The 27,320-nt window shown below is 38.6% G+C and overlaps 1 protein-coding gene across 1 annotated transcript in view; it reads right to left on the bottom strand.

Annotated features, from left to right (window-relative positions):
- LOC104359579 (multiple epidermal growth factor-like domains protein 6) overlaps window positions 1-27,320 on the bottom strand; it is a 205,136-nt gene that overhangs the window by 175,023 nt on the left and 2,793 nt on the right. Inside the window, exons 2-4 of the mRNA XM_042800166.1 lie at window positions 15,774-15,908; window positions 15,022-15,131; window positions 13,485-13,586 (exon numbers count right to left, since the gene is read on the bottom strand). Coding sequence (XP_042656100.1) covers window positions 13,485-13,586; window positions 15,022-15,131; window positions 15,774-15,908 — 347 coding nt within the window. The remainder of the gene's footprint in view (window positions 1-13,484; window positions 13,587-15,021; window positions 15,132-15,773; window positions 15,909-27,320) is intronic.

Here is a 27,320-nt window from a genome sequence, read left to right as displayed (position 1 = left end):
CAGTCTTCCTTATTTATTTTAAGACTAAAGCATGTGGAAACAATCATTCCTGGGATATAGTAACTGAACTCTGCAAAGTGCTGGTGTTCACTAACTGCCCAGCTAGACTTTTACAACAAAAGCACACATGTAACATACCACAAATCAGCCATAACTTTTTTTTTTTTTTTAGAGACAGCATGTTTATATTTCAAATGCTCATTTAAAGAACACAGAGGAATTTGGGGAAAATGAGAAGAGTTGGGTACTGACCAAACCTCAGTTTGAACTTTTCTGGATTGATAAGTAAAAGTTTCTCTGAAATTTTACTGAGTTATGTTACCCTTCATATACTTTTCTAAATTGCTGGTTAGCTTTATCCTTCACCTCCAAAAAGCTGTCCATATTCCATGATAGTATTGATGGCATTTTGGTTTCTTTATTTGCCATTCCAGTTTCTCACAGAATTAGATGAAACCAAAAGAAAACGTTTTCAGTGAAACTGAATTAGCTGCACAACTTAAAACTCCTCAAGTATTTATTCACATATACAGTAGTTCATCAGCTCTAAAATTCTCGGCTTTATTATGTGCTTGTCAGAATAAATGATAATGCCAAGTGGCTGGCAGGATAATGAACAACTGCCATGATAAATGGATCGTCACACAAAGCTATCTGAACTACAAAGATGATGACGAGAGCACTTAGAGCTACACCCACAGTTTTTCTTTTTCCATTTTTTCCCCACGTGTTGTGCAATTTTCTTCTGTCTCAAAAGTACTTGGCTGGAACAGAGGTGGAACATGAAACAAATTGTGGCTAAACTCTCTAGAGATGTGAAGTACAACTCCACTACAATCAGTGTATAATTGTACAGTCATGTCACAGATGAATTTACCCTCCATGCAAAGAATTTAGCAGGTATTGTTAATATATTTACTTATTTCAGAGTTATTAAATTTGCCCTCTGATTAACATCTATCTGTTACCTACTCTGTTAGCACATTCTCCTTCCTGTTGCTTCACACATCATATAAAACTAAAGGAAGATCCTTACAAATGGAGATTGTTGTTTTACTATGCTAAGGTCAAAAATAATTTCAAGTTCAGTTCCCAAATACATTCATGTAATACCACCTTCAAGTCGATGAAGTCAGATTTTAACAACAAAGTAAAGAAAACAGAGGAGAGATGATGTAATTGAACTCTCAGCTTCTTTGACTGTGCAAAGATCCAGACCTGATACACTGCAGATCCCATCTTGGAAAACATCACTTCCATAAACAGCCCTTATTTATATTGGTACCACAATGAGCAGACAAGGATATTGAGTTAAGCAAGCATCACGCACACTTCAAGACTATGTTCCATAGGGTACAAAGATCCAAAATGAGAAAAATATTCAGGAGGCATAACATCACACCGAGATTTTCTTTTTTCCCCCCACCCAAAATAAGTTACATTTACAGTTTCTATGTTATTTACAGCATAAAAGCAACACCAGGATCGAGGTCATACTAAGAGTTACAGGGGAGGAGAGAAAAAAAGGAAGAAAAGTCACACTTGCACCTGCAGGTACATTTCACATTGCAGCAGGTATATAGGAAGAAGAGATGGATGGACAAGTGAAAGACTGGCCCAAAAAATCTCCACTGGAACGGTCTGTTTGCACCCCCTCAGACTTTATGTTATATACTAACAGGACGTCCAATATTCGCATGTCAAAAACAATTTAAGACATCTCTACCGTCTAACAGTTCAGTATTGCCTCCCCTAACTCCTGTCAGGTTTTCTGAGCTCCAAAACAGTATGAGATTACAGTGAGAGAAAACAGATTCAGGTCAGCAACCCTGAACACAAAAGCTATACTTGCAGTATGGGTAACACTGATAAAAGCAATTGCCCATGAATTCTTGGTGAACCAAAAGCAATTAGATTTTACAAAAAAGGAAACGGTAAGAAAGAAGTTTTCTTTAAAAGGATAGCACAGACACCATTTCCCTCATTTCAGCACCTTACAAGTGATGCACACCATCAGAATCTCTCAAACACCTTAAAAACGAGAGTAGCCACTTTTATTTCAGGCAGTCATAAAATAAATTTGGCCTTTTCAACTTTGGTTGTACTTAGAAGAGGTTATTAGAAAGTACCTGAAGAAGCAGAACATAATTTTGAAATAACTGGATATAAAGTTTAAGTCACAACTTCAGGCTTGGAGAGTATCAAGGACAGGAAAAAAATTAACAAGGAAGAGAAGGAAGAATGATCAAAACACTCAAAACCAAAAGAATTCCAAAGAATCACGTGGCTAGCACCTCCAGAGACCATCTCACCCATATTTGCCTCTTTCTCCACTTTTCAAACAGCTGCTAGGGCAAATCCTTGTGTTACAGATGACACCACGGGGTCTCTGTACCTACACAAAACAAGGCAGATTTGCTTTACATTGTCTTCTCCTGAAGTCACGCTGGCATGCAAGTAATCTAGTGACACAGGAGACAGATTTGCCTTCCTGGAGAAAGAAGTCATAGCAGCAAACAGTTTTTCAGGTGTAAAAGTCATGTCATACTGAATGGCACTAATACAGCCAAGTTTGAAACTAGGCATGTAATTTGTAGCAAATTTAGAATTTCTTCAGCATTCAGACCTAGCTCTTGTTCCAACCTGACTTGGAAGACATTTGCAATTGCCTATGAAGGTTGTGGCTTCTAGTTTTAGTTTTTCAAGACTCAAATTCACTTTAGAATTTGAAATTTTCCTTTATATAAAAACTGAAAAATATCAACCCCAAAAAAAAAAATAATTTCAATAGCCACGTATTATTCCATAGCATGTCAGTTGTGGTAGTCTATTACTGGCATATCATTGGATGAAATAACAAATGAAGTGAAACTTTAAGGTACCTTTAGCAAATGTTTAGCCTTCTCCCACCTCTCTCCCTCCTTGTGTTTCAGGCAGGGATAGTGCTTGACTCATAAGACTGCTACAGAAATACAATAAAATCCAGTAAGTATTATTTCCTTCCTAACTTGTTTAGCCACATGTTAATCACACAACTGATGCTTAGCCTAGACTGCTCAGCACTACAAAAGTCACTCACAATACAAAACACACACACACACACATTGCTGTTCAGTGTGTTTGGTGATTAGATAACTCTAGGACTTTTATTTGTGAATAGTCTCATATTTTGGGGTGGAAACACAGAAGAAAATACTGCATGCCTGACATATCTGCACAAGAGCCAGATAGACAGAAAACAAACCTCATACTGCAACCTCCCTAGGGAAATCTTTGTTCATTTTAATACTTGTTCAGTCAGCTGTCTCCGTGAATGACAAGGTTTTATCTCTAATGTGAATGGCTTCGAAGGCTACTTGCATTATCCATTCTTCAGCAGCTGCTGCTGAAACCACAGGGTTGTAAACTTATAATTAAATCCAGCTGCCACTACTGTGAGTTCAGTTATATCGAAGTAAGCAGTAATGCCTCATGGTTGCTGGCAAGATTCTGTCTCCATTTCTAGACAATGTAATTAACTCTTTTGCCCCTTTTAGATGAAATAAACATCAGCACTGAAGAATGCTGTTAAATGACTGTAAAATAGTATTTATATAAAAGAATTCTGTTGCAGTCATTACACCTGAGAAAGCAAATTTCTAGGTGGGTGATGGCTAACAACAAATAACTGTTTCCTCAAAGACACTGAGAGGACACCCAAGGAGACACAAAGCACAGGATGGAAGGAATTTCTTGTAGAAAGGAGGTATGACAGGATGCACATTAACAGATCTACTCTTAAGCCTTAAAACACAGCCTCTAGAATAAAGCAAATATCAAGATCCAGCTTGATAATTGCAGGCAAGGGCTGGAAAGGAACCAAGAAAGGAACCACTGGTCGGCTTTTGATGCCAAGATCATTTCTTAAAGGTCACTGTCCACATCTTAAATCCGACTTAGAGATACAGTCCTGACTGAATAGCTCCATATGCATGTTCTTTCACATTCAAAAACCGTTCATACCCATGTGTCAAAGAGTTTAGGTCAGCAAAAATAATTAGCTACCTAAATTTGACCTTCTCAGTCATAGTCCTTGAAGTCCTGCTCAAGAAGGCTCTATTTCCTCACTTTGATAAGAAACATTGCAACAACAATGCCCCAAAAAGTTCATGAGAGTCAAAGCAATCAGCAACAACACGCTACACCAATGCCACTACAGTAGAAAGCAACAGCCAACTGAGCTTTGTTTGTGAAGAATTCTCTTATTATTTGTAACTCTTTGGAAACACGTATCAGTCCAATCACTTCTGAGGATGGGTGAGAAAGCACAACAGAATACAGAAGAGCCTGACCTCTGACTCCAAGGGCAAGAAGATTAAAGGAAAGGGAGAGCTATCTGGTGAGAGGAGAATGAGATGCATAGCACCCATTTCAAACTTCACTTTGCAAACCTCCCAAAGTACAACAATAAAAAAAAAAAAAAATCTGCTGAATACTCTGCCAAGTCGGTTAAAACCCTAGGTTATCTAGATGTTTAATACAGGGGTTGCATACAGAGCTACATAAAAACTGCAGGAACTGAGTGTTGGCAAAAGTCTAGCCACAGTACCATGGGCTATTTAAACTCACCTGTATTACCTGACCTAACTGACTGATGTAGCTCAGATACCTCTGCACTGCAGTGAAGTAGGCAGGCTACCCAAATACATCTGCCCAGAGAGACCAGCAGGATTCATGAAATAGAATCCAGATATTTCTACAGACTCAAGGTCTTTTCACTCCCATTTTGATGGGAGGGGGAAGCAGGATTGGGAGGTTGGCTGTGTACCTGCAAGCATCTCTGCACAGCATTCATCTCTGATAGGGTAGTTTGCTACCCCATTTCCTGAACCTACATCAAATAAACGCTAGCAGCTAGAAAGCAAGTTTTCTTTCATTGTTTTTACTTTTACTTTTTGCAGCACGTCCAAAGTAAACAGCCTTTTGTACCAAAGACAATAAGGGTGAATTTGCTCTCAAGTGGTTATCCTTAGGTTCATTTACTTTTGACATACTTGTTTGCTGTTTCACTACTGCCGTCTGTCTACCTGTCGCTTTGTACTAATGGCTGTGAAGCCCAGGCACTCAAGAGCATTTCAGCAAAATGGGCTGATTATTATATCCTGTCATATCTAGGTGAGAGCCAGTCATGATTTTTCAATCAGTGTTTTACCATTCCCATTTTAAAATGACAAAGCCTTTGTTCCTCCTAGCTTTTTAGTGGCTACTTTAAAGGGCTTTTTATCTGTAGAGGTTCATATCTTACCGATGCTGAAAGGCGCTCCTATAGACAATGCTGGCAAAGACTAGGTGTGTGTGAAGAGGGAAGTAAATGCAGGGGGAAGGGCAAAGAAGAGAAAATGAAAAGGCTGGAGGAAACCATGCTTTCAGTTGTTAATTTTTTTTTTAATCCTTCATAGGATCTTGCTTGCAACTGCAAGTAATCTCCAAATCAACTGTTATCCATCATTAGAACAGATAATGTCATTTTATCTTAACCATAACTTTTTTCTTGAGAGACTATAAATAGCTTGGACCTTCTGCAGTGTTTTGTGCATTACATTTGTCTCTTGCAAGTCTCTGCACATAATAACATTCAACACATCTTTCTCATGGGTTTCTAATCAGCTCCAGCTCTGTGACATTTTATATTTAGGTCTAACATTACATTTGTATTAATTTGTGACTATATATGTCTATAATTTATTATTCAAATCACAATCTGTTTGAAGTGGCAATATACCTATCAGTTGCCATCAAAGTGCAGAATACAGGAGACAGATTAGAGAAAGTTGTATTACCATGAGACCAAACCCAGAAGGCATTATTCAGTGACAGCAGGTGACTGTTTTGATAGACCTACGTGTAGGGTTTGACATTGCACATTAGAAATAATTTTTTAGAAATACTTCAAACAGTATTTTTTTTCCTTTTAAAACATTTTAAAATCTAATGTGAAATTTATATGCTACATTAAGGTTTAGGGGAAAAAAAAAAACAAAAAACCCAAGAATCAACCAGTGCATATTTGTTTCTCATTTTTTCACAGCAATTAGATCACTGAAGTGGTGAAGGTCTCCAACTGTCCAGTGAGACCAGAATCTGATAAAGATTACATCAGAAGACTTTACCATGGCTATAATTTAATTAAAGTTGATAAGCTAATTATGGAGTGAAGATCAAGACACCAGTGTTTTCCCCTTTTTCCTACAAGACAGGATGAGATCGATTGGTTCTAAGGTAGTGTAGAACATCACAGAAAAAAAATCAATTCAGTTCACTAACTATAAATAACTGCTCTGATTAATATACTAATTTTAAACACCAAAGGTCTGTTGGCACATTTTCTCTTGCAAATACTTTTGATTAACCACATAAAATTGCCTAAAGCATTTGGTTTATATAAAACCCTTTATAAACTCAATTTTTATCCAAATTTGCTCCTGACAAAGCACGAATTAAAATCGTGCAGTCAAAAAAGCCAAACAAAAATCATCCACCATTTTCAATCACAAGAAACAGGAAAGCATACCAAAGTACTTGTTTAAATAAACTGTATGTATCTGGAGGTACTTCCTGGTTACTAAACATGACCAAGTGCCTTATGACAGTCCCAGAGAAGACCTGGCTTTGTGCCTATGCTTCTCATTTGTTCCTGTGAACTCTCAGGCTATTTTGACAGAATTGAATAGCTCCATCCCACTATTTCATTTGATTTCTGCCCTAATATTCTTCCAAACCACACAAATATTGTCTGTCTTTTGAAGACTTGCACAAGTCGTGTTTTTGAATGGATGAGACCTGCAATGGTTTTTGAAGTGCAAGGACAGCACACTTTCATCATTCATACCTTACTCTCTACTTTTTGACCTGAACAGCATTATCTTAGTTGCCTCTGTGCTTATAGACTCTCTGGACTTCTGCGCCATCAAAGAGGCTTTTAGTGCTATCCAGCTTTCATATTGCTTCTGGAAGGGCCAAAAATGGATTTGTAGGTCTTATGAGGTTTCACAGCCCCCACCCGAGGCAGAAACAGGCCATGCTGTGCCAACAGCTTCCACGGTCACCAAGAAGCATCAGAATGAACACAGCAGTGACAGCGGGACACCAATTTAGCCCTGACAACTCCAAGCTGACAGAGGCTGATGGTACACTGAGGATTACACCAAGAAATACAAAGCCTGCATTTGGTACAAACTCACCTGATGCCAGTGTGCCACAGACAGTATCAAGTTGAAGAGATGCAGACTAAGAGGACTAACACAGTAATAAGAGCAGTACCTTCATAGGAAGTAAGATACTGATTCTTAAAGAGGGTAAATTTGAGAAGGTCATTTTTATTTTAGACTGAGCAGATTTCTAGATCTCCTTTTGGGTTGGCTTTCTTGCCTACAGGACCACTCTACATGACTTACACATACAACTCACTATGCCATACAAAGACACATCTAGCAGTTTTCACAAGGGCAGAGCTGCCTAGCCAACTAAAGTAAGACTTTAAATCCAAAAACATCTAAAATAAGTTAAATAAGGGGGATTTTTCAAATGTAGGTTGGGCAGTGTATCACTGAATCAAAGTCACCTGAAACAGCCTTTGAAGCAGTTTTAAAGGAACTGTTGTAAAGAACTACAGCAAAGAGACAAATAGTTACTAGATACTTGAATCACTTCATCCAAATCAAGGGCTTCTGCATTTGTAATAACTGGTTTATATTAAGGTTGTTTAAAACCTAGACTGCCTGCTATTTCACTGAATTAAATTGCTTTAGAAATTAGAATTACTGAATTAGAAATTTAGAATTGCTAAAGCAAAATAATTTGCTTTAGAATTAGCTGAGATGTTAGCAGTGACTTCTTCCTTAACTGTGTTGGCATTAGTTGCTGGCCATAAACAACCTGCCACGTAAGTAAAGACAGTAAAGCACCATCATACAAAACTGCCTCATGCTGCTTGTCTCTCGTATGGTTCACACGACAAACAGAAAGGAGGTGCCATGGTCTAACTCTTATCTTCTGATGAGACAAAACATGTCAACACACCTTGTTAGTGGTATTTGTTGTTTAAAATACATTCACGTTTTCAAATTGCACTACTTGGAAGGGGTTTTGGATATTCTAGTACAACAGCACTGTTATTACTTTGACAAGTGCTAAAAATAGATGCTGGTTAGCACAAAAGGTTGCACAAGTCTGAGTGCTTCAGCACACACCAGACCAACAGGGTGTTCTCAAGCTGCCAAGAGCTCACCCGACACTGGTGCTCCCTTACTGCCACATACAGGACCAAAAGCATCTCCACCTTCATATTCACTGTCAGTGAGTGATTCTTAACCACGAGAACAGAAATGTACAGGACTGATGTATCATTATTCTGGGGAATTGAAAAAGAGAACAACAGAAGAGCAGGCCCCACCAGCAGCAGAAGATGATCACAACGTTTCTTTTTACCAGATGATGGGTACCTTTCTATTCTGAGTATCTCTGCTTCCCTCGCCATGACTGGCTCGCTAGCATTTCACTAGTGAGACTGAGTCATTTAGAGCAGGAAGATAACTGTGCTAGGAAGGGGGGGGGGAAAAAAATAATTATAGTCTTGAAGAGATCACGTTCACCTACCTTTCCACCATCCTCTTTTACTCTCCCTACAGGCTAGTAGAGAATTTTCATGTTAAAAATTTTGTCTTTTGTAAAACTGAATGAGACTCCTAGCCAAAACATGAAAACAAAATGCCAGAACCCCTGTCAATAGCGAGTGCCTTGCTACCAGCAGCATTGCATAAGCATGTTAGAAACTAATCTACCCTCAGAAATACTCAAACATTATCTAGTTCCACTGGGAAACAAAGATCCATGAAAACTCAAGACATCTCTGGGTAACAGATCCACAGGAGTTTTAAGCTTGCCATTTGCTATTTTAAGGGACCTGGAAAGAATAAAATTTGTAACACTGTTTCATGGATATATACTGCCCTGTACAGCTTGTCTAGGTCTTCAGTCTCACAGAAGAAAATACACATCTCTACAGGAGAGCAGAATGGCAGACAGGACATTAATCATAAGTTTTATCAAATAACTCTTTGCAGGAAGAAACATTTCCTAGAGGAGAATGGAAGAAAATTCCTTTTCCTAGCGAATGAGATAGTACTTTTAGTTGCAAGAAGATACATCAGAATTCATGCCATTTAAATCAATGGTTTAAAAAGAAAAAAACCCACACACACCTCCCTTTGTTTTAAGTAGTTCTGTAGTGCAAACTGTTCTACATGGACTAGAAGGTACTGACATTTTTGTTTACTAGAATATTTATATAGTTCAATATCTTAATATTCTGTGACCAGAGTTAAGGAAGAGATTGACAGCTAGTCAATGAAGTGATGAATATCTGTCTCATAAGCATTTCATTTCAGTTACCCATGCAGTGTGCATCTTGCCTTTATATACACATTTCAATGCTATTATCTTATGCTTAATTAGCTAGGTCTCAAAGCACTTTACAAAGGAATGAGCTATCATTATCAACATTTCATATACAAAGAAATTGAAGCATAGTGGCATAATTTGCTAAAAGTTATTGAACTAATATCCAAGGTCAGTGGTAGGTAAAAAACAAAGCTCTTACATCAAATATCAGGCAGGCACTGTATTCAGCAGACCACACTGCCTCTCAAGGTGCAGTAAATCCCTCCCAAGCACACAATCTTTAGTAATCTATATCAGGCAGTGTAGAGGAATTTAAAATTCCACCTGCATTACAGCAAACATTACAGTGTAAAATTTAAATATATTGACACTTCATCCGTTAAACACTGGAATATTATGTTCAGCTTTCTTCAAATGATTAAGCTAAGATGACAAACATCATGTCATCAGAAGATGACTTTCCTGACAAGTCTACCCTAGTCATTCCTCACCTACTTTTAAACATCTTCTGATAACACCCATTGTCTCAGAAACGCTCAATTGTAGTTATTCTTTCCTAATTATGGTAGCCTCTTCCAAAACCTTTGTAATTCTGGGATTTTGTTTCAGTCGTGAAATAACGCCTGTTCAGTTCTCACTCTTGCTTTTACTTTAAGCAGGAAGCACTTGGCAAAACCAGCAATAAATGTTTTGTCATCAAACCTCAGGTTAAGAATCAAAACTAACCCCTTACTTTGCATTAAGTAATTGTACATACCCGAGGAGTAAATAAAGTTACCCTTGCTTGTAGGACTTGGAATGTTTTCACTAGCTGCATGTCCAAGTACAAGTCCCAGGGCTAAATTAAACAAGCTAAATGAAATTAATTCACCTCCATGTCCAGCTCAGGTGGCTAGCAGGCCTTGAACAAGATTACCAGGACAACTAGTGAATAACAATGAAACCAGCACTGCAGCAGATTTTAATCTTGGCACTGGGCTTTACCCTTACTTTTTTTGTTACATGTCTTCTCTCCCTTTCACCGGGCTCAAGAGAAATGGGAATTTCAACTTCCAAGCAAGTTAAAAAAAGAGAAAGAAATACAGCTTGCAAGTTTACATTGTAATTGATATAAGTCTATTATTACAAGACAAATTGCAGCAGACAATGAAAGAGACAGCTCAATCTGTTACTGAATCCCTGTAATGGCTACATGAAGAGCTCAACCATTTCACTCATAAATCTTTCTTCTAAGTTTTTATTGGTGCCTGTGTGGATAAAATAATAAAACTATAGAGTGAACTACAAGAGATGCAGTAATGCATTTCTAGTCACAATTGCATAAAGTTTGTTACAAGAATCATAACCCTTTCAGCATCTCATCAGAAATAACGTTGTGTTACAGGCTGCTAGAACACCACGTGGTATCTTTAAAAAGTCATTAGATGCGACCATGCCCATTGTGAATAATCATCTCTGCTACAGATTGCTATGATGCACTGGGCTATCGTAAGTCATTCTTGACGATCTGTCACAAACTTTCTGCAGAACAGACCAGGACAAAGCACGTAGCAGCTTGATTTCCAAGAGGCTGACCTACTAACTAACTTAATGGCAAATGTAAGCCCAACAAACAGGAAAAAACATATTAGAATGTTTTCAAGATGTGTGTTCCCATTTATTTTTTTAGAGTAACTGATTTTAATAATATAACAATTTCTTGTCTATTGTCTGTAGATCGTAGTGTCCAGCAGGGAGATCATGAGAGGCACCACACAACTGAAACTTTAGAATTAGCTGTCAGCACTGAATGACAGAAACAGAAAAAAGATATGCAAAAGCATTGAATAGGGGGAGATCTAAAATGGGATACATGCAACAATTCTGCACAAATGAGTGCAAGTACAGTTATGAAAAGATAAATATTCCAACAGCAGCCAGAAAAAACAGAGGCTACAGCTGCTAGTTCCACAATACATTTTCTTTAGTTTTGCTTGCAACAAATATGATACAAATCTCAGAAGCATCTGACTGGAGATGCCTGCAACGGTTAAGAGGCCTTACACTCTAAATTACCTTGCTTTTGTTAGGCAGGTGAATTGTCCATAACGTTCTTTCTGAAAGGAAGCTTTTCCCTTCAGAATTTAATTTATAAACTCACTCCTGCCAGGCTGCGATAGCAGCTACTGTATAAACCTGAAAATGATGACTACTGAAATTCCATTCAAACCTTAAGAATCAATAGAAAGCAGACAAACCAGCAAGATAAAAGTTCCACCCAACTGCAAAGAGCAAGAACTGCCGGATACCTCACATTGTTTTTACAGTATCTGCAGTCACCAACCTGTGAAATAGAGACTGCACAATCTCATTTCAGTTTGAAAATCTGACCTGTGCTATCCACACGCAGCACCCACATAATATGCCTGTGCCTTAGTGCCATGGGTATTTCCAAACAACAGAAGGAGACTCAAAAGACTAGCAAAGACAGTTTAGAATTTGCTGAGACTTAGATGGTATTTGGTAAAAGCTTATTATATGGGCTCCTTAGAGATGCCGATCCTGCTTACCTTGAAGCAGCAGCTCTAGTTTAAGTCAGCAACAAAGCAACCTGCATTGGTGTCGCTCTGGTTTGTACCAAGTTACATATATAAACTTGTTGTTTCTATGGGCAGTAATGAAATTACAATTACAGCATCTCCCTTGGAGTCTGCTTAACCGAACTAATATTATCTGAAGGCAGATGTTGGCACACTGTGGTCTGATGTCAGCAGAAGTTTCATTGCAAAGAGCTCTACATTTTATTTAAATGCTTGCTTATAAACGAAAAATGTTATCTAGGACCAGGTGTCAATGAAAACAACCTTGCCATGCCTGCTGCAACTCCAGCTGCTTTATGACCTTCACTGAGGGAGGCTGCTACCCCTACAGACACAGCCGCTTTGGTGCGGCGAGCCCACGCAAGAGCCACTATCACATCAGCCTTGGTGGAGCCCGGAGATCAGAACACGTCAGAGGTTCAGAAGCAAGCATGATACAAGCCATGTATCTAAGAGCTGATACAAGCCATACATTGAGGACAAAGCTTCACTTTTCAGCTCTTAAAGAGATTGTTGTAAACAGCCTTAACATTCCTTCTCACTTATACTTCATGACAGACAAGCCAGGTGGGGATGTGAACATACGAGAATTTAGAAGTAAAAAACTGAAATATTCAAAGATCTGCCTTTGAACAAAATCACAATATGCTTCAGTTGAAAAGGAAATTATCATTTGCCTAATACAAAAGAAATCCTTTGTCCTAGTCACAGCCTACTCTGAAGAAATTACTTCCCCCCCCTCCCCCTTAAGAAGCGAAATGGATGCAGTTCTATAATTCTGGAGAGCTTTGCACAGTATGTGATGGTCTTATTTCACCTAAATTACAAGACAGTCCATTGTGGCTTTATCAGATTGTGAACCGGTGTATGAGAGATTCCTGTTGAGAGTAGGCGATAATCTAAGTTACATAGAATTTAGACTATAACATGCCAGAATACAGATATTGAAATGAAAGATTAGTGCATAAATTATTTCAAGAATACTAGGAAATATTTGGTAGCGATCTGTAAAACCAGCCTTCCTACTTTCAGATGCACCAAAAGAAATCCCATGAATAAATACATTTGGTTTGTTTGCTACATTCTTTACCTACTGCCCAACCTGTTTTGACTCTGAATTTTCTCACAAGGGTAAAAGCAATGATGAGAAATTTAGCAAGAGCACCACAAGAACACACAAGTTCAGAAGCCATAGAAAGATATTCCAGACACCACTGCTGATATTCAAAGGTATTATCCATAACAGAAACTCATCTGATATCAACCAAATTAAATTTTCATCTTGCTTTGTTAAAATTCAATAACAAAAATGGCAAATTCTGGAAAATAAGAGAATGACCAAACAACCAGTTAGAATGCAAAGGCAACTTTAAGTCAACATTATATAGCCATGTTCTAACAAATACTGTTAAACATGCATTTTACCTAAGCACCAGATTCATTTGAGACAATTTATGTTTGACTCACCATACTGGCAGCGAGGACCCTGAAATCCTGCAGGACACTGGCACTGGGATCCTGCCTCAGAACATTTCCCTCCATTGATGCAAGTGCCAACAGCGCAGAGCACTAGTACACACAAACAGAACGTAACAGGGGTTTTTGTTGGTTTTGCGCCAAGGATCCTCCAGAAATGCCTCTTCCTGTCCTAGTCCTGCTGTAACAGGAACTTCCAAATAAGAAGAAATCCACTTTTTATTTAAGTGGAAAGGTTAGACTGCAATAGAACTTGCTATCATGGCTATAACTACCGTGTTGACATGAAGTAGTTTCATAAAAATAAGATAATGCAGTTTAGCCTGAACATGCTTCAGAGGCAGAAGAGAGTTTCATAAGACTCAAAGCACTGCCTGAATCCAGAATGAAAGAAGAGATGAACTGCTAGAGAATAATGCAGTAATGGTTAAGAAACACCAGTGTACTAAAGCATGTTATATATGTCTGAGGGAATTACAATACTAACTTTCCTCCAAAGCAGAACATTATTTATTTATAATAAATTAAATTCCGCATACTTGAGCCAAACTTGCAAAGAGTATCAAATATAAAAGAATAACTCAACCATTTTGGTGTCTTAAAGAATTCAAGGCAAGTCTGCACTGCTCTTTCAGGAAGAAAATATTTTTATACTGTCACTGGTGTTCAAATATGTTAAATTCCTTTACACCAGAGATTAAAACACAGATCGTAAACATAGCTTTGACTTCTTACAACTAAACAGGTGCACACTAAACACATAGATTCAGGCTGAAACTAACAGGAATACCTCTCAGGCTTGTTTTTGGTTTTTAAATTACAAAGAGACAGTCACAAAAGCAAGCTCTGAATGCAGCCCTCGAGTTGGTATGAAGATTAAGAAAAATACATAGGAACAGGTGATAACTTTCATACAGAAAATAATTACTGACAAAAACAGTAGCAAAACTCAACACTGAGTATATTGCTATCTTCTACTCAGGTCTTGTTAACAGTGGCTAAAGTGTTTCCTTACCATTGAAATTAAATTCCACTTTTTAGGCAAACATCCAGTCATGGTTAGAAATTACTGATAGGAACAGGTTCTCATCAGATGGAGAACCATAGGGTAGAAACCATTGCTTCAATGGCAACAGCAGCAGGGGAAAAGCCAAACCCAATCAGACTGTAATGAGTGCTACGTCCAAGAAACTAGTGCCTCACAGCAGATTTCTTTGCATAATTTGGGTAAAAGCAATAAATTTGGTTGGCCTGTCAGCCAGGCTGTCACAAAAATGCTGCAATAATTATAGTCAGAAATTCAGTTTCCACTGCTGAGATTAAAATTAGGTACTTGGTACTTTTACAGATGAGTTTTTGTATTTTTAAAAGAAGATTTTTCCCCATCAATGGATTACCTCTTTATAACTGCAAATCCCAGTTATAAATAGGAAGAAACGAAATCAGTCTTTCTAAAAGTAAGCATCAGTAGGAAAGTAAGGCCTAAGGGTGTCCATCTCAGTTTGCCATGGTTTGGCTATCAACTTACAGTGCAAGCAGCCAGGTTCATTGTCATGTTGGACCCATCCAGGGCAGCACTTATAGACAGTCTGACGCTCCATCCTGTACACCTGCTTGTAAACAGTGTAGTACCCAGACCTTTGAAGACAGTAAGTTTAAGAGAACAATCACAACTTCTATTCCACTTATTTACATCTCATCAGTAAAACCAGCCATATTTACTATACACTTTTTCAGCCTCTATCAGTAGTTCTTGTTAAAAGTGAACCAAATACAGCAAAATGCATCCTGGTAACATCCAATAGCTCTAATATACTATGTCCACGTATTTTCTGACAAACTTGTATTCAGGCTAGTCAAAGGTGAGTAATTTTGTCTCACAATCAATTCTGGTTTTAGCTGCGGGGGGAGTCAGATCTCCCATCAGTTCTAAGCATATGGCAGAAATAGAAAGAAGTTCAATTTTTCAAAGTAGATGACTTGACAGCTGGATTTCACCTGAAAAAGGATGAGACAGGAGAATTTTCTGATAATATAAAATTGTGATCTAAAGCCAGACAAGAAGTTCATGATGCATCCAAAACACAGGAAAAAAAGTTGTATTTCCCACTCAGTAATAACAGGTTTAAGGTAAAGTCTTAACAGGACACTATATCCATAACTAATTCACACGTATTTCAGATTAAATAGTTTACAGCCTCTCTCACACACACGAAAAGTTAAAGAATTTGCACTACGTTCAGTAACAGAATTCATTTATAACAATAGATAATATATTACCTTCTCTCATAGCCCATACACCACCGCCTCCTTGTGCAACCTTGTTTCCACATCTTGACCATACGACTAAAGGCTTGAACGCATGGCTGTTGGTGTCCTACCAGTGCCAACTCAAAAACTGGACAGACATTTGGCCTTGAGGAAAAGAAAAAGATAGGCTTTATTATTTCTAGCACAAAATTTAGAAGTCTAGAGAAATACACATAAAATGTTGCTATGTATAACAGTTAAGTTTGAAACAGATTTTATACTGCTACTTAAAAATACTGCAGTTCTATGACATTTTTCACCTTGAACTGATCAAACAGCTCTCTTGCAAAAAAATACAGTATCCATAAGCACCTGACAAATCATGATCCAATCACTTCAGAAGGGCAAATGGTCCACAGACCTTAATGGAGGCAAGATTTCATTAATGTATTAGTTACACAAGCCACCAGCATGAACACATTCCCAATGGCAATTTTTACATGAACGGCCCAGCTGGCAAAACATGATTGTATATTGTTCGCAGAAAATGCGAGCTGGAGTGTTGGATTTGACTGACGACTTGTCAGACACCCTTTGCTGTCTCTCAGTAACACCAGTCTACAGTAACCCTGTCAGATGAGGCACTGCCTGACAAAGGATGGTGCCTCCCCAGCTGAGGAGCTTGCCCTGAGGTGAGGGAGCTCTGGAAGCCCCCTTGCTGGGTCTTGTACATGCAACAGCCCCTGTTTCAGTTGACATCGCAGGGTGGGAATCAAAGACTTGACAACTGCAGGCACTGACCTCCACACCTCAAAGCTACTGAATAGCCAGCCTCTATGCAACGAAAACACAGCATCAGGATGTAAAGTACACTGAAATTCAGGCTCCACGCAAGTCAATGCAAGCTGATTCAAGGGCAGATAAGATTTATCTAAACTACTCCTGTGGAAGATGCATATTCTGTAAGAGCTCCCCCTTTGCTATCGGTGGCCTCAGGGAAGCACATGAAATTCATAAGAGGAAGTATCCTTGTTCTCTGATGATTATTCCTAAAATAGCAAGACCAAAATAAAAGCATTGCTTTGTAGGATGATATGTAGTCTTCATCTTGCTACCTAGCACTACTTACAAAAATAGCAGGATTTCAGGAGGTATGGAGGGGCAAAAAAAAAGGGCACATGTTGATGGTTTTGCAGAGATTGACCGCCTTATTCTGATTCCTTTGCTCTGGTGCAAATTAGGAAGTGCTGCATGACAGAAAATAACTGCATAAAGCACACTAAGTCTAACTAAAGCCATAGAACATGGGAATTTTTTGTTGTCTTTTAAGGCAGGAGCCTACTGTATCAAAAATTAAATTACTTCAGTAATTTGAGTAGCTTACAGATTGTTAACGTAATAATTAAATCCCCATTTCTCCAAGACAGCCGGCTTTAGCTGGTGAGGCTTTGGAAATTTGAGCCTCAATGACTAAAACACAGCCGGGAAACAGAGACACCCACCTGTAACCCTCCCCAGTAAATGGTAAACAACATTTAGCAGTTGTGTCCCACTGCTAGGAGACAAGTCCTTCCCCAAATTTCAGTTTGAGACCTCTCCTCAGGCTAGAGAGTAACACACAGCAAAACACCAACACACTTGTTTCCTCTGTCAATCGACAGAGGTGTATGAATGTGAGCCTGGGCTAGAAAACAGAAGTGTTTTTTTGCATTAATAAGAGAGCTGTTCCAGCCCAACAGCTGCCTGGTGGTTAAAGTTACCATCAGTTACACTGGATATTGTTAATATCTCATTCAAGATTTATGGTGCTTTTTACCTGAGAGGCCCAAAGTACTTTACAGCTCTCTATTATGTCTGAACACCGCACAAGGTAGCCTTTCTAATAAAAAAGTACATCTTTCATCTGCAGGTCTTCAGGTAGTTTACAAACATCATTAAATTAAGCCTGTGCAGAACAGGCAAATTCTATAAGCGTGATCATTTTTACTGCTGAGCCAAATACTTGGAAGAAACCCTGCCTGCCTAGATCAAAGCCATGCCACAATATTCCCAGTACCGTGCAGAAGACTCTCTGCACAGGCCAGCGGTCATGCGAAGCACACCCAGAACGGGGAATCCAGCCAGACCTCCCAAAGATACTGCAGCTCCCCAGCTGAGGGGGGTATTTGGGACATCCACCTCAGGGTAAAGAGGACCCTCACCCAACGAGGACGCTCCAGTAGAGAAAGAGATTGGATTTAGAAACAAACCAACCACCCCCACACGCAGCCTACATAAAAGAAGTTATGAAAAGGAAGTCACCAAGTGTATGCTCGGGTTGTTTTATGGACTAGCAAAGAGTACAGTTGTACTAGAAAACTTTTATCTTGACAGAAATTTGTTTCCTCGACTAGAATGCCTATTTCTCCCCAGCTTTGGAGGAGCTGCTCATCTCCATCATCCTAAAGCACGCTTTCAGTGGACATCCCTCCCACACTGCTCCATGTTCATCCTCCTCCACTGCAGTCCATTTTCTATATTGCTCCTGATCTCCCATTCCTTGAGTTTGCCCTAGCCGCAGCTGCCAACACACACAAGACAGAAGACGGTAGCAGCGTAGTTTCAGATCGCCTCAAATTCTTCCAGAAACCAGCCTTCCTCCACATTCCCGTGTCATCTCCATTACCTAGCAATCCTTCCTACGTCTCCCAGCTACCCCTTCCTCTCAAATTACCTCACCATTTAACATATTTCCCTCAAGTTGAGAGCAATTATTCCCAAGCCATTCTTAGCACAAAGTCTGCCATTTGTTTCCTATCCAAAGGAGGTCTTTGTATGCCCAAAATCTTTCCTGCTTTTTTTCCATTACATCAGTTGGTCTAATAAAACCCTCGCCTTACTTAGCAACCGTGCCTCACTTAGCTGGCTTTTTAAAATGACTCTCCCTCTAGTGAATAGAACATCATGTACTGATAATTCATGCATATCTCCTTTTATTAGAATTGCCTAAAACTTTCCAGATAAAAGTACATTCATATGCATCGCTCTTCCATAAATAAAAGAGAGAAACTGACAATTGTTGTAATGACATACTGAGCCCATCCTATAAATTCTTACCCATGTGATATTGTCATGTTTCCAGGAATAGCTGTATTGACTTCTATGATATAGTTAATAGGAACAAATGGCACTTACAGAACAAAACAAGCCAGCAGCATAAAGTCATATGTTTATTAAGATTTATTCAAAGTGAGCCATTCCTCCTAGATGCCCTTGGGATAATTTAAAGGCAGATATCAAAATCTCTGCTACACTATAATTAAATTGCAGCAATTGCAAAACATGTAATCCTCTGCTGGCGAAGCCGGGAAATAAAACATGCCCTCTCCAACAATTAGCCATCTTCACAACTCCACCACACGTAGTCAACACACCAGTCTTCAGGCCATCTGACTCACTGCTCTTTAATACATTACCTATACACTTCAGAAAAGTTTCTTGAGCAAGACTACAGCTATTGAAAACACAGTTTTGTATTATGGCATTCTATTAATTGGAGGCCATCTAAGACTAAGCTGAAACCTCAAGTGGATGTAATGGTATTTTTAGGAGAGCTACATTTTTACTCCCATGCCCTTTGCATTCAGAAAAATATTTCTTAATGGAAGTTTAAGTGTTAAAACAAGCAAAACACAAATGCATATTATGTTCTATGATTTGATTGATACACCAGTCCCTTAAAACCTTTTTATACTGATGCTCTATGCTAGCCAAGACTAACACAAAGGCTATTATTAGCTTGTCATTCTGACTTGGGCAAGCCAGAAAGCTCTCTTAATATTTGCATTAGGAGGCTGCCCTTTAAACAAAGACACCCTACACACTTCCAGCTCAAGACTTAAGATTCTAATGAACAGATAATTAGGCCAACATGAAGCGAGAGCAGCCTGGGCTAATCATATGGCTCTGATGCCTGTGAACCACTGCACAAGAGGAAAAGTTCAAAGAAAATTAAAAGCATCTCCAGGCTGGATATAATTCATTCCTGTGTTGAGAATTTAAAAAGAAGTATGTATCTTCATACAAAAATACAGTCAAAAAAGCACCCATGAAGGTCTATTAAATACAAAGATGGCAAACTTGGCTCAGGAGGTCCGTGAGCCTCCAAATACTGAGGCAGTTATTCAGGCAAAGTCTCACTGCATGCTCACCCCTCCTCTTATCCTCCTCACTAGACATTTGTTGATCATTCCAGGAAGCATCCCAGAAGCTCAGTGGACTCTGGGCTCACCCATCCAGCACCTCACAGTGTCTGGACACACAGACAGCATCCCTGAAGCCCTCAATGAGTCAGTGGCAACTGCTGTCATTCATCCTGAGCTGCAATTCTACACCTTCCACCTCAAGCCATCGTCGCCAGCAGTATCACCTCAACCAAGCTCCCCCGAGGAGGGATTGCAGCCTTCCTTCAAATTGTGGCAGAGAATAGAGGATAGAAACAGCATGTCTGCAGTCTCCCAAGCGAGGTTCTCTGCAGTTCTATCCTTGCCCATGATTCTGCAAGTCTGAGAAGACTATCAGTGTGGCCAGCTCTTTTACACACACTCACCCAAGCAGAAATAATTTTATATAGCACGAGATGTGCTCTGATGGGGTGCATATGGATTTCACGTAACAAAGGAAAAGACAGGTACAGGCCATCTGCTCGTGAGGGCAGAGGCAGCTTTCTACCCACTCTCCTGGCCTGTGTGGTCCAAACGGGAAAGAGGTGAGGGGATGGGAAGAGAACTGAACACACACGAGCTAGAAGGGGAAGAGCTCCACGATTTCAAAAGGTACATCATATCTCTGACAGGGATATTTTCTTATTCTGCCTAGCATGATCCTAACACATGGCTCTGAATGACAATTAAAGTAAATCTCTCATTCCATCAATTCATTTTTTTTTTCAGCTCAAATCAAGAAGCTAAAGGTAGGTAGATTTAATGGCAGTGAGAGAGCAAACACACATCAAGATATCCCTAAAGGTTTCTTTCAACAGCACAAACTTTAAATCAAAACATTAATGAATACGAAGCAAAGAATGATTTGGCTGTCTGATTTTAGGTCTTTCCACAGAGACTAAGTGACTGACACCACCTTCTACACTAAGCCAGAAGGCTGTTAACATCTTCCTAAAAATGAGATGTTATAGCCTGCATTGCCTCAGCTGAAGAATTTGCAGCCTGAATGCTATTGATCTTCCTATGAAACAGTCAATAGATGAAACCTGTCATAAGAAGCAACTTGCTGGAATTCTGTATTTTCAAAACACTAATTGGTCAGTGCTCCTTCATTTTATGCCGTTATTAAAAGTTTAGAAAAAACATAGTCTATATGTTTTTCCAGATGTAGTTTAAAAAAAAAAAAAAAAAAAATCAAATTAAGACCTTTCCTCAAGGAAACCAAGATTACAGTCAGGGCTAAACTCTCCACTGCTGTGATGACAACTAGTGGTTTTGCTCTAGAGATACACTGGTGTGGATCAGAACCTAGTTATGCATTGCTACAATAGCTCTGGCTAGAAACTTCTCAGGCTGGAAAACCATTTTAATCTCCTCACACCTCCAACCACGCATGCAAAACATCCCCAACTTCTTACAAAAGAGACATCTAGAAAGGCAGGTTGGCACAATGCAGAAACATGCTGCACTGTAGAAGAAAAAAGGTCAGCAACATGATGTTGTATGCAAACAAGACGTTCATTAAAAGTTAGCTATAAATATCATCTCAAGTGGAAAGCACAGAAAAGCAAATTTCATCTGACTGCAGAAAAAAGTCTAATTAGGAACTAGGCCACAGAAACAAAAGGTCCAAAGAACAAATCACATATTTATATGCATATATATGTTATTTATATGTATTTATACATATAAATAAGCAAAGATATAGATAGATTTTTGTCTCTACATATATACTGCTTAATAGCAACAATAATGCACAAAGGCTGGAATGACAGAAGAGGCTTTTTTTCCTTTTTAAACTGCCAAGCTCCCCTTTCTACCTTTAATTTATTTTAAGGCCCATTTCCCCACATTTCCCAGATAAAATTAATCAGCACTACCAGAGACAATTAGGACATCCTGCTCCCTTGACCACTAATCAATCCCTGCTCTCTGCTGATCCTGTATCAATATTTGTGATGTTTATATGCCCTCTGGGATATGGATTGTAAGCACCAAGCTCATTTAGATTAGGTCTCATTATCACTACTTCTCTCTGGATCTGTGGACGAAGGTCCACCACAGAAGACTCTCCGAAGCCCACAGGTTACTAATGCACTGGTGTGTCTCATTCACATCCTCTCTCTGATTAGATGGAGCAGCTAAATAACATGAGAGTTCTTTCAGCCTTTGTGCACTGCATCTAGATTAAGAGCAAATCAATACGAGATGATTAATTACACACTCAGCTATTATAACAACAATAAGATTTTTTTTTAGTTCCTACTGCTATCAAAGTGTAGCGTCTGTTGTTTAGCTTCTATTTAACTATCCTCCTCCCTGCCCCAAGACAGAAAAATCTATTTTGGTTAGCAAGAGAAGCAGAAGATAAACATGCACACCCAGATCATTTAACTATGATTTGCCAAGTCACCCGTTTTTACATTTTAAACCAACGAGTAATTTTTTTTTTTTTTTTTTTTAAAGTAGTGTCACATAGCCTCAGTCCCCAGCAACATCCAGTTTCGTGGTTTCTTCTACTGGCTGACCTCTGCAGGCACCAAATGGCATCTGCAAGATCAGATAAAGCATCAAGTAAAGCACATACCCACAGGATGGAGAATACAGTATCACCAGCGTAGCATACAACTCTGATAACCTCCAAATATTTGTCTTCACTCATATTCAGAAAAGCATACACATCACTTGTAGCTACTGTACCCAAAAATAGCTGATTATCCCACAATATGGCTGCTTTGGCATGAGTCTTATGTAAACAAAGAAAATTCACTACCAAAATAATAGTCTCTGCAATTATTGTGCTATCTGATATTAGCATCTTTTTAAATCCATTATGTTCTTTATTGTCAGATGCCTTCTGTGAACCTCCACAGATTTCTACACTGAGGTTATTTTTAAACAAGTGACTTCAAGACCAGCATCCAGGAGAGTGTCAGCATCACTGCCAGTGACCTGGCCTGCCAAGCCTCACACAGCACTGACAAACCCTTCTGGCATGCTGACTGCTTTACCGACCATCTAAGGACCCTTGCCCCAAGGATCCAACCCTAACGTAATTGGAAAACCAGACGGGAAGTCACCTAAAAGAAGGCTCAGCAATAGTTTACACATACTCATTAAGACAAATCAAATAATTGTCCAGAATTCAGCAAAATTGAGCATTAAAAAAATGTGAAATAAGAGCAGTCAACTCTAGATGAGATTTCACATTAACTACACTCATCTCAATTATCATTCAACTGCAGAAGAGTGGATAACAAAAGTCATCCCAGTAAACCTGCCCCGTACATGCACCTGAGCTGCTTTTGGCAAAAAGTCACAAGAGAACGTGATGCTAAAACATTACAAGAAAAATCACTGAAAAATGACAACCCACTTATGCCATAAGGAGAAAAAGCTCACTTTGGTTTACAGCAAGTGCCACATTGCTTGACAATCAAACTAGTTAGAAGGTAGGGAAATCCTCAGTTTCAGTTTGGCAACCAGTATCTAGGAATTGTTCACCACTGTTCTGGTAGATGTCAGATTTTAACAGTTTAGAGCCAAAACCTCTTTTTGTGAAAGCTTACTTTTGAAGTAACATGTAATATATGCAAGAGAAGTCCCATACATGGCAATGTTTCAAGTGTTAAAATAATCCAAGTCTTTTACTCCCCTGTAAACCCTTAGCTTGATGCAAATGGCCATTTGTTTTGTTTTGGTTGGTTTGGGTTTTTTTGTGTTTTTCTTTTGTTTTAACATTAAGCAATTTTGGTAGAGCTATATGAATTCCATTCACAAAAAAAAAACATAGCAACTAATGAGCATGCATTAGTGGATTAGTGTTCAACAGTGGTAAATGAGAGAAAAAAGACCTCACCAAACATTTGTATCTTTCAGATTAGAGATTTATATTGAGGTTCTAAATAACCTACAGATTCCTGGTGTTACAAGAAAGACAGACAGGCCTTGCCTCCTGAAGAATAAAATTATAAGAGATAAGTTCATGCAACTGTATTTTTTACCACTGACGATACATCTGTCAGGCAGGGAGAGCACTAGGAATTACAAATAGAAGGATAACACCTGAAGAGTAATGTAAAGGTTGAGATGTATGAAAACTCATTTCCTATACAGGAATATTCTGACCTGAAAAGACTAGGCCCAAATATATATATCAGTGTTTAGTAATTTGAGGAGGAGTGGGGGTAGGGGTGTTATAAAACAATACAAAACACGTTATAAAGCCTCCTTCTCAGGCGTAGGCCAAGATATTGTGATTTATTTTCAATATTGAATTAATTTGTGTACACAAGAACACAGTCTGGGCATGGTGTTCTCTACTAAGCAACAATTTTAACTAATTTCTGCTCTGACAAAGGGAAGGCAGTATGTTGTTTCCACTAAAGAATAAAAAAAAAAGAAAGTCAGCACTCTGACTATTCACATTCATAAGATCAAATATTCACCTACAGGTCAAAGGCACTGAGAGAAATAAAGCCGAGTGTATAGCTCAGCTTGTGTACATGTTATATCTGAAAGCATAGATCATCTTACACAAAGGGCAGAAATCTCAGGTTTACCTCTGAAACAATTAATGACTAGCTCGAAACCAAGGCCAGCATGGAATCCAAAGTTAAAAAAAAAAAAACACAAACAAAAACCCCAACAAGACTACATATGTTCAATATATAATTTTAAGATGCTTTGATTTAGCAGTAATGAAAGGAAATTTCTTTCTCCTCAGAAATAAATTAAAAGCAATAGATTTTAGAGAGAACATAAGCAATAACAGGCTTGAATTTCAGAAGAAGGAAATCTATTAACTGTGTTCAAAGAGAGAAGGTATTTAATTGGTGAATAGCACAAGTCTGTTAACTCTCTGAGAGCCAAAGCATTGCTTCCATCAAAGAAGGTTCTGCTGATGAGTCATCCAAAGACTAGGTTTTATAATTCCAGATAATCTTACCCCTCCTTACCAGGAGGTTTCTTCAAATTCATTAAAAACATTCCATGTTTTCTGTCATATCTAGACAATGTCATGCCTAGAACTATGATAAATAATCAGCGCTGGATATAAACACTGCAGAAGAAAACTCGAAGCAAAAAGCAGGCAATTTTCCTAGAAATCAGAAATAGTGCCAACACACAGGATACAAATGTAATAAATGTATGCATAAATAGCTAAACTGTATCAGCATTTCATAATGCAGCACAATCAAACCTAAAGAAATGCTGACAAGTTCTCCCCTCTTAGGGTACATTTTTGAAGAGAAACTTATGAAGCCAAATCCCATCAGAGGTCAATGGGAGCAGGGGCTTACCTACCTTAAATTTGCAGATTTAAGAATCATACAGTGAATAAGCTACTGTGATTATGGACGGCAAATTTCTAAGCCTCTTGTAGGTGATGTCTTTGTTTTCATATATTTATAAAACCGGAAAATACTTTACAGTCAACCATGAGATCATGTTTGTCTTTGAAAAATAAAGCAACTTCAGGCTATCACATTTCATGATCGCGTATTTTCATAGTCTTCTGGCTATTTCAGAATTCACGAGGAAGTCTTGATCTCATTTTTCTCCTGAAGAGCAGGAAAACACGCCATAAATCAGGAAGAGAACTATACCATGATGACACTTATTCATTATCTTCAAGTCTCCTGCCAATGAATACACTGGGGCAGAAGAAAACAAAAGCGCCCTTTACCATCTGTTAAAAGACTAAATTCAAAACTAATTTTCCTCTAGAAACTCTGAAACAGAGGCTTTAAGTACAAACTCTTGGAAATTGTGATTCTGTGTTATAATGCTGACCAGCATGAGCTCTATCTGGTGGCAAGATACTGTAGTGCATAGGATAGAAAGCCTTTTTTGTTCAGCATGATGTTCACATTCACAAAGATAAGAAACATCTCAGTCTTCAACATTTACTTTTCTTTCCTAGAAAGAACTACTGGATGTTAAAGGACTGAAGGGATGGTAGGTGAAACTAGGGGACAGGACCACCATAACTTTTACACCAAAGCCTTTAAACCATGCTTAGCAGTATCACATTATACAAACCTCAAAGGCTGAAGGTAGCTACTATTCAAGAGTACTGAGGGTTTACTGCAACCTTACAGATTCTAGGCAGGCAGGACTGGGAAGAAGTACTGAGGTTCCAGCTGAAAAATAACTTGTTAGGTAAAATTCAGTAGTCTAAATCAGAATTTAGCAGTGACTCTTGGTTGCCAGCATCACTTCAACCAAGGTTTAAAGAGAGTTGATAAGGAAGACTTAATCTTACTCAGTGTAAGATACGAATTTAAATGGATCAGTGGCAAATCAGGTTCTTATTTTCACAAGAAAACCTGCAAATTTTTTTTAACTATCAAATCTCTGAACACAGGTTATCCCATTCAAATAAATGGGAGAAGATTCTACTACATTACTCACTTAAGCTCCAAAAACTAAACATACTTTGAGCCCTTATTTAAGGTTAAGAATACAAACTTTCCTCACACCTGCAAATTGGCATCACTGGAGGTGATAATACAGTGTATTAGCTAAACAGCCAATATACTGAAACAATTTCTCACCAAGAAATTATTACACAACCTACTTTTCACATCATTTGGGCAGTATTACGACAGAGCTCCAGGCTCCAAGTTCAAGCTGTATCACCATATACTTTATAGCAGCATTTCTTGTGTTATGTTTTCTGCACTGCATTCCAGTATATTCAGTGACATGCCATTTGTTCCACTGTAGCAATCAAAATTCACAAGCATCTCTTAGTATGGAAATGCTTTGCACAACAGTAGTTTATCTTGAAATACCTTCCAGTCCTCAAAAAAGTAGACTTCACCTTTCTAAATATATGTTAAACAAATATTTGTATCACTTTGAAATATTGTCCACAGCCACATCTGCTTGCAGTGAGACATGGTGCAAAAGTAGTCCAATAACTGGTAAAGTTAAAGGACCAAGTTTACTTGAGTGTTGCAAATGTAGACACCACCTGAATGCTAGGGTTTGCTTTTGGGAATAAGATTTATTGTGAGGAGCACAAGTAAGACTAACAGTGCCCCATAGAATTGAAGAAGCTGGAAAACAGTTACTCAGCCAGGAATCCAGCTCTAAATCCAGGTGTTCCTTGAAACGTGACCAAACTTACTTGCTTGTGGATAGAGTGAAATGTGTAGCTGCAACATTCGAGCAGTCAAAAAACCTAACAGAATAGTTTTCTTGCAAGGTTGTGGCTGGATTCTCTAAAACCAAATCAGATCCTTCAGATGTCATCCTGGACCTGCAAAACCACAGAGCAAGTCAATGGGTTTAATGTTGACAGGGACAAAGTTTCTCTCACGACTTTTTCACAGAAGTCCTCACTCATTCATCACTTGGGAACAGA

The sequence above is a fragment of the Tyto alba genome, unplaced genomic scaffold, assembly GCF_018691265.1.
Source record: "Tyto alba isolate M040663 unplaced genomic scaffold, T.alba_DEE_v4.0 Super-Scaffold_10, whole genome shotgun sequence".
NCBI lineage: Eukaryota > Metazoa > Chordata > Aves > Strigiformes > Tytonidae > Tyto > Tyto alba.
Note: the sequence above shows the minus strand (reverse complement) of the source record. Positions and strands in the feature narration are given on the sequence as shown.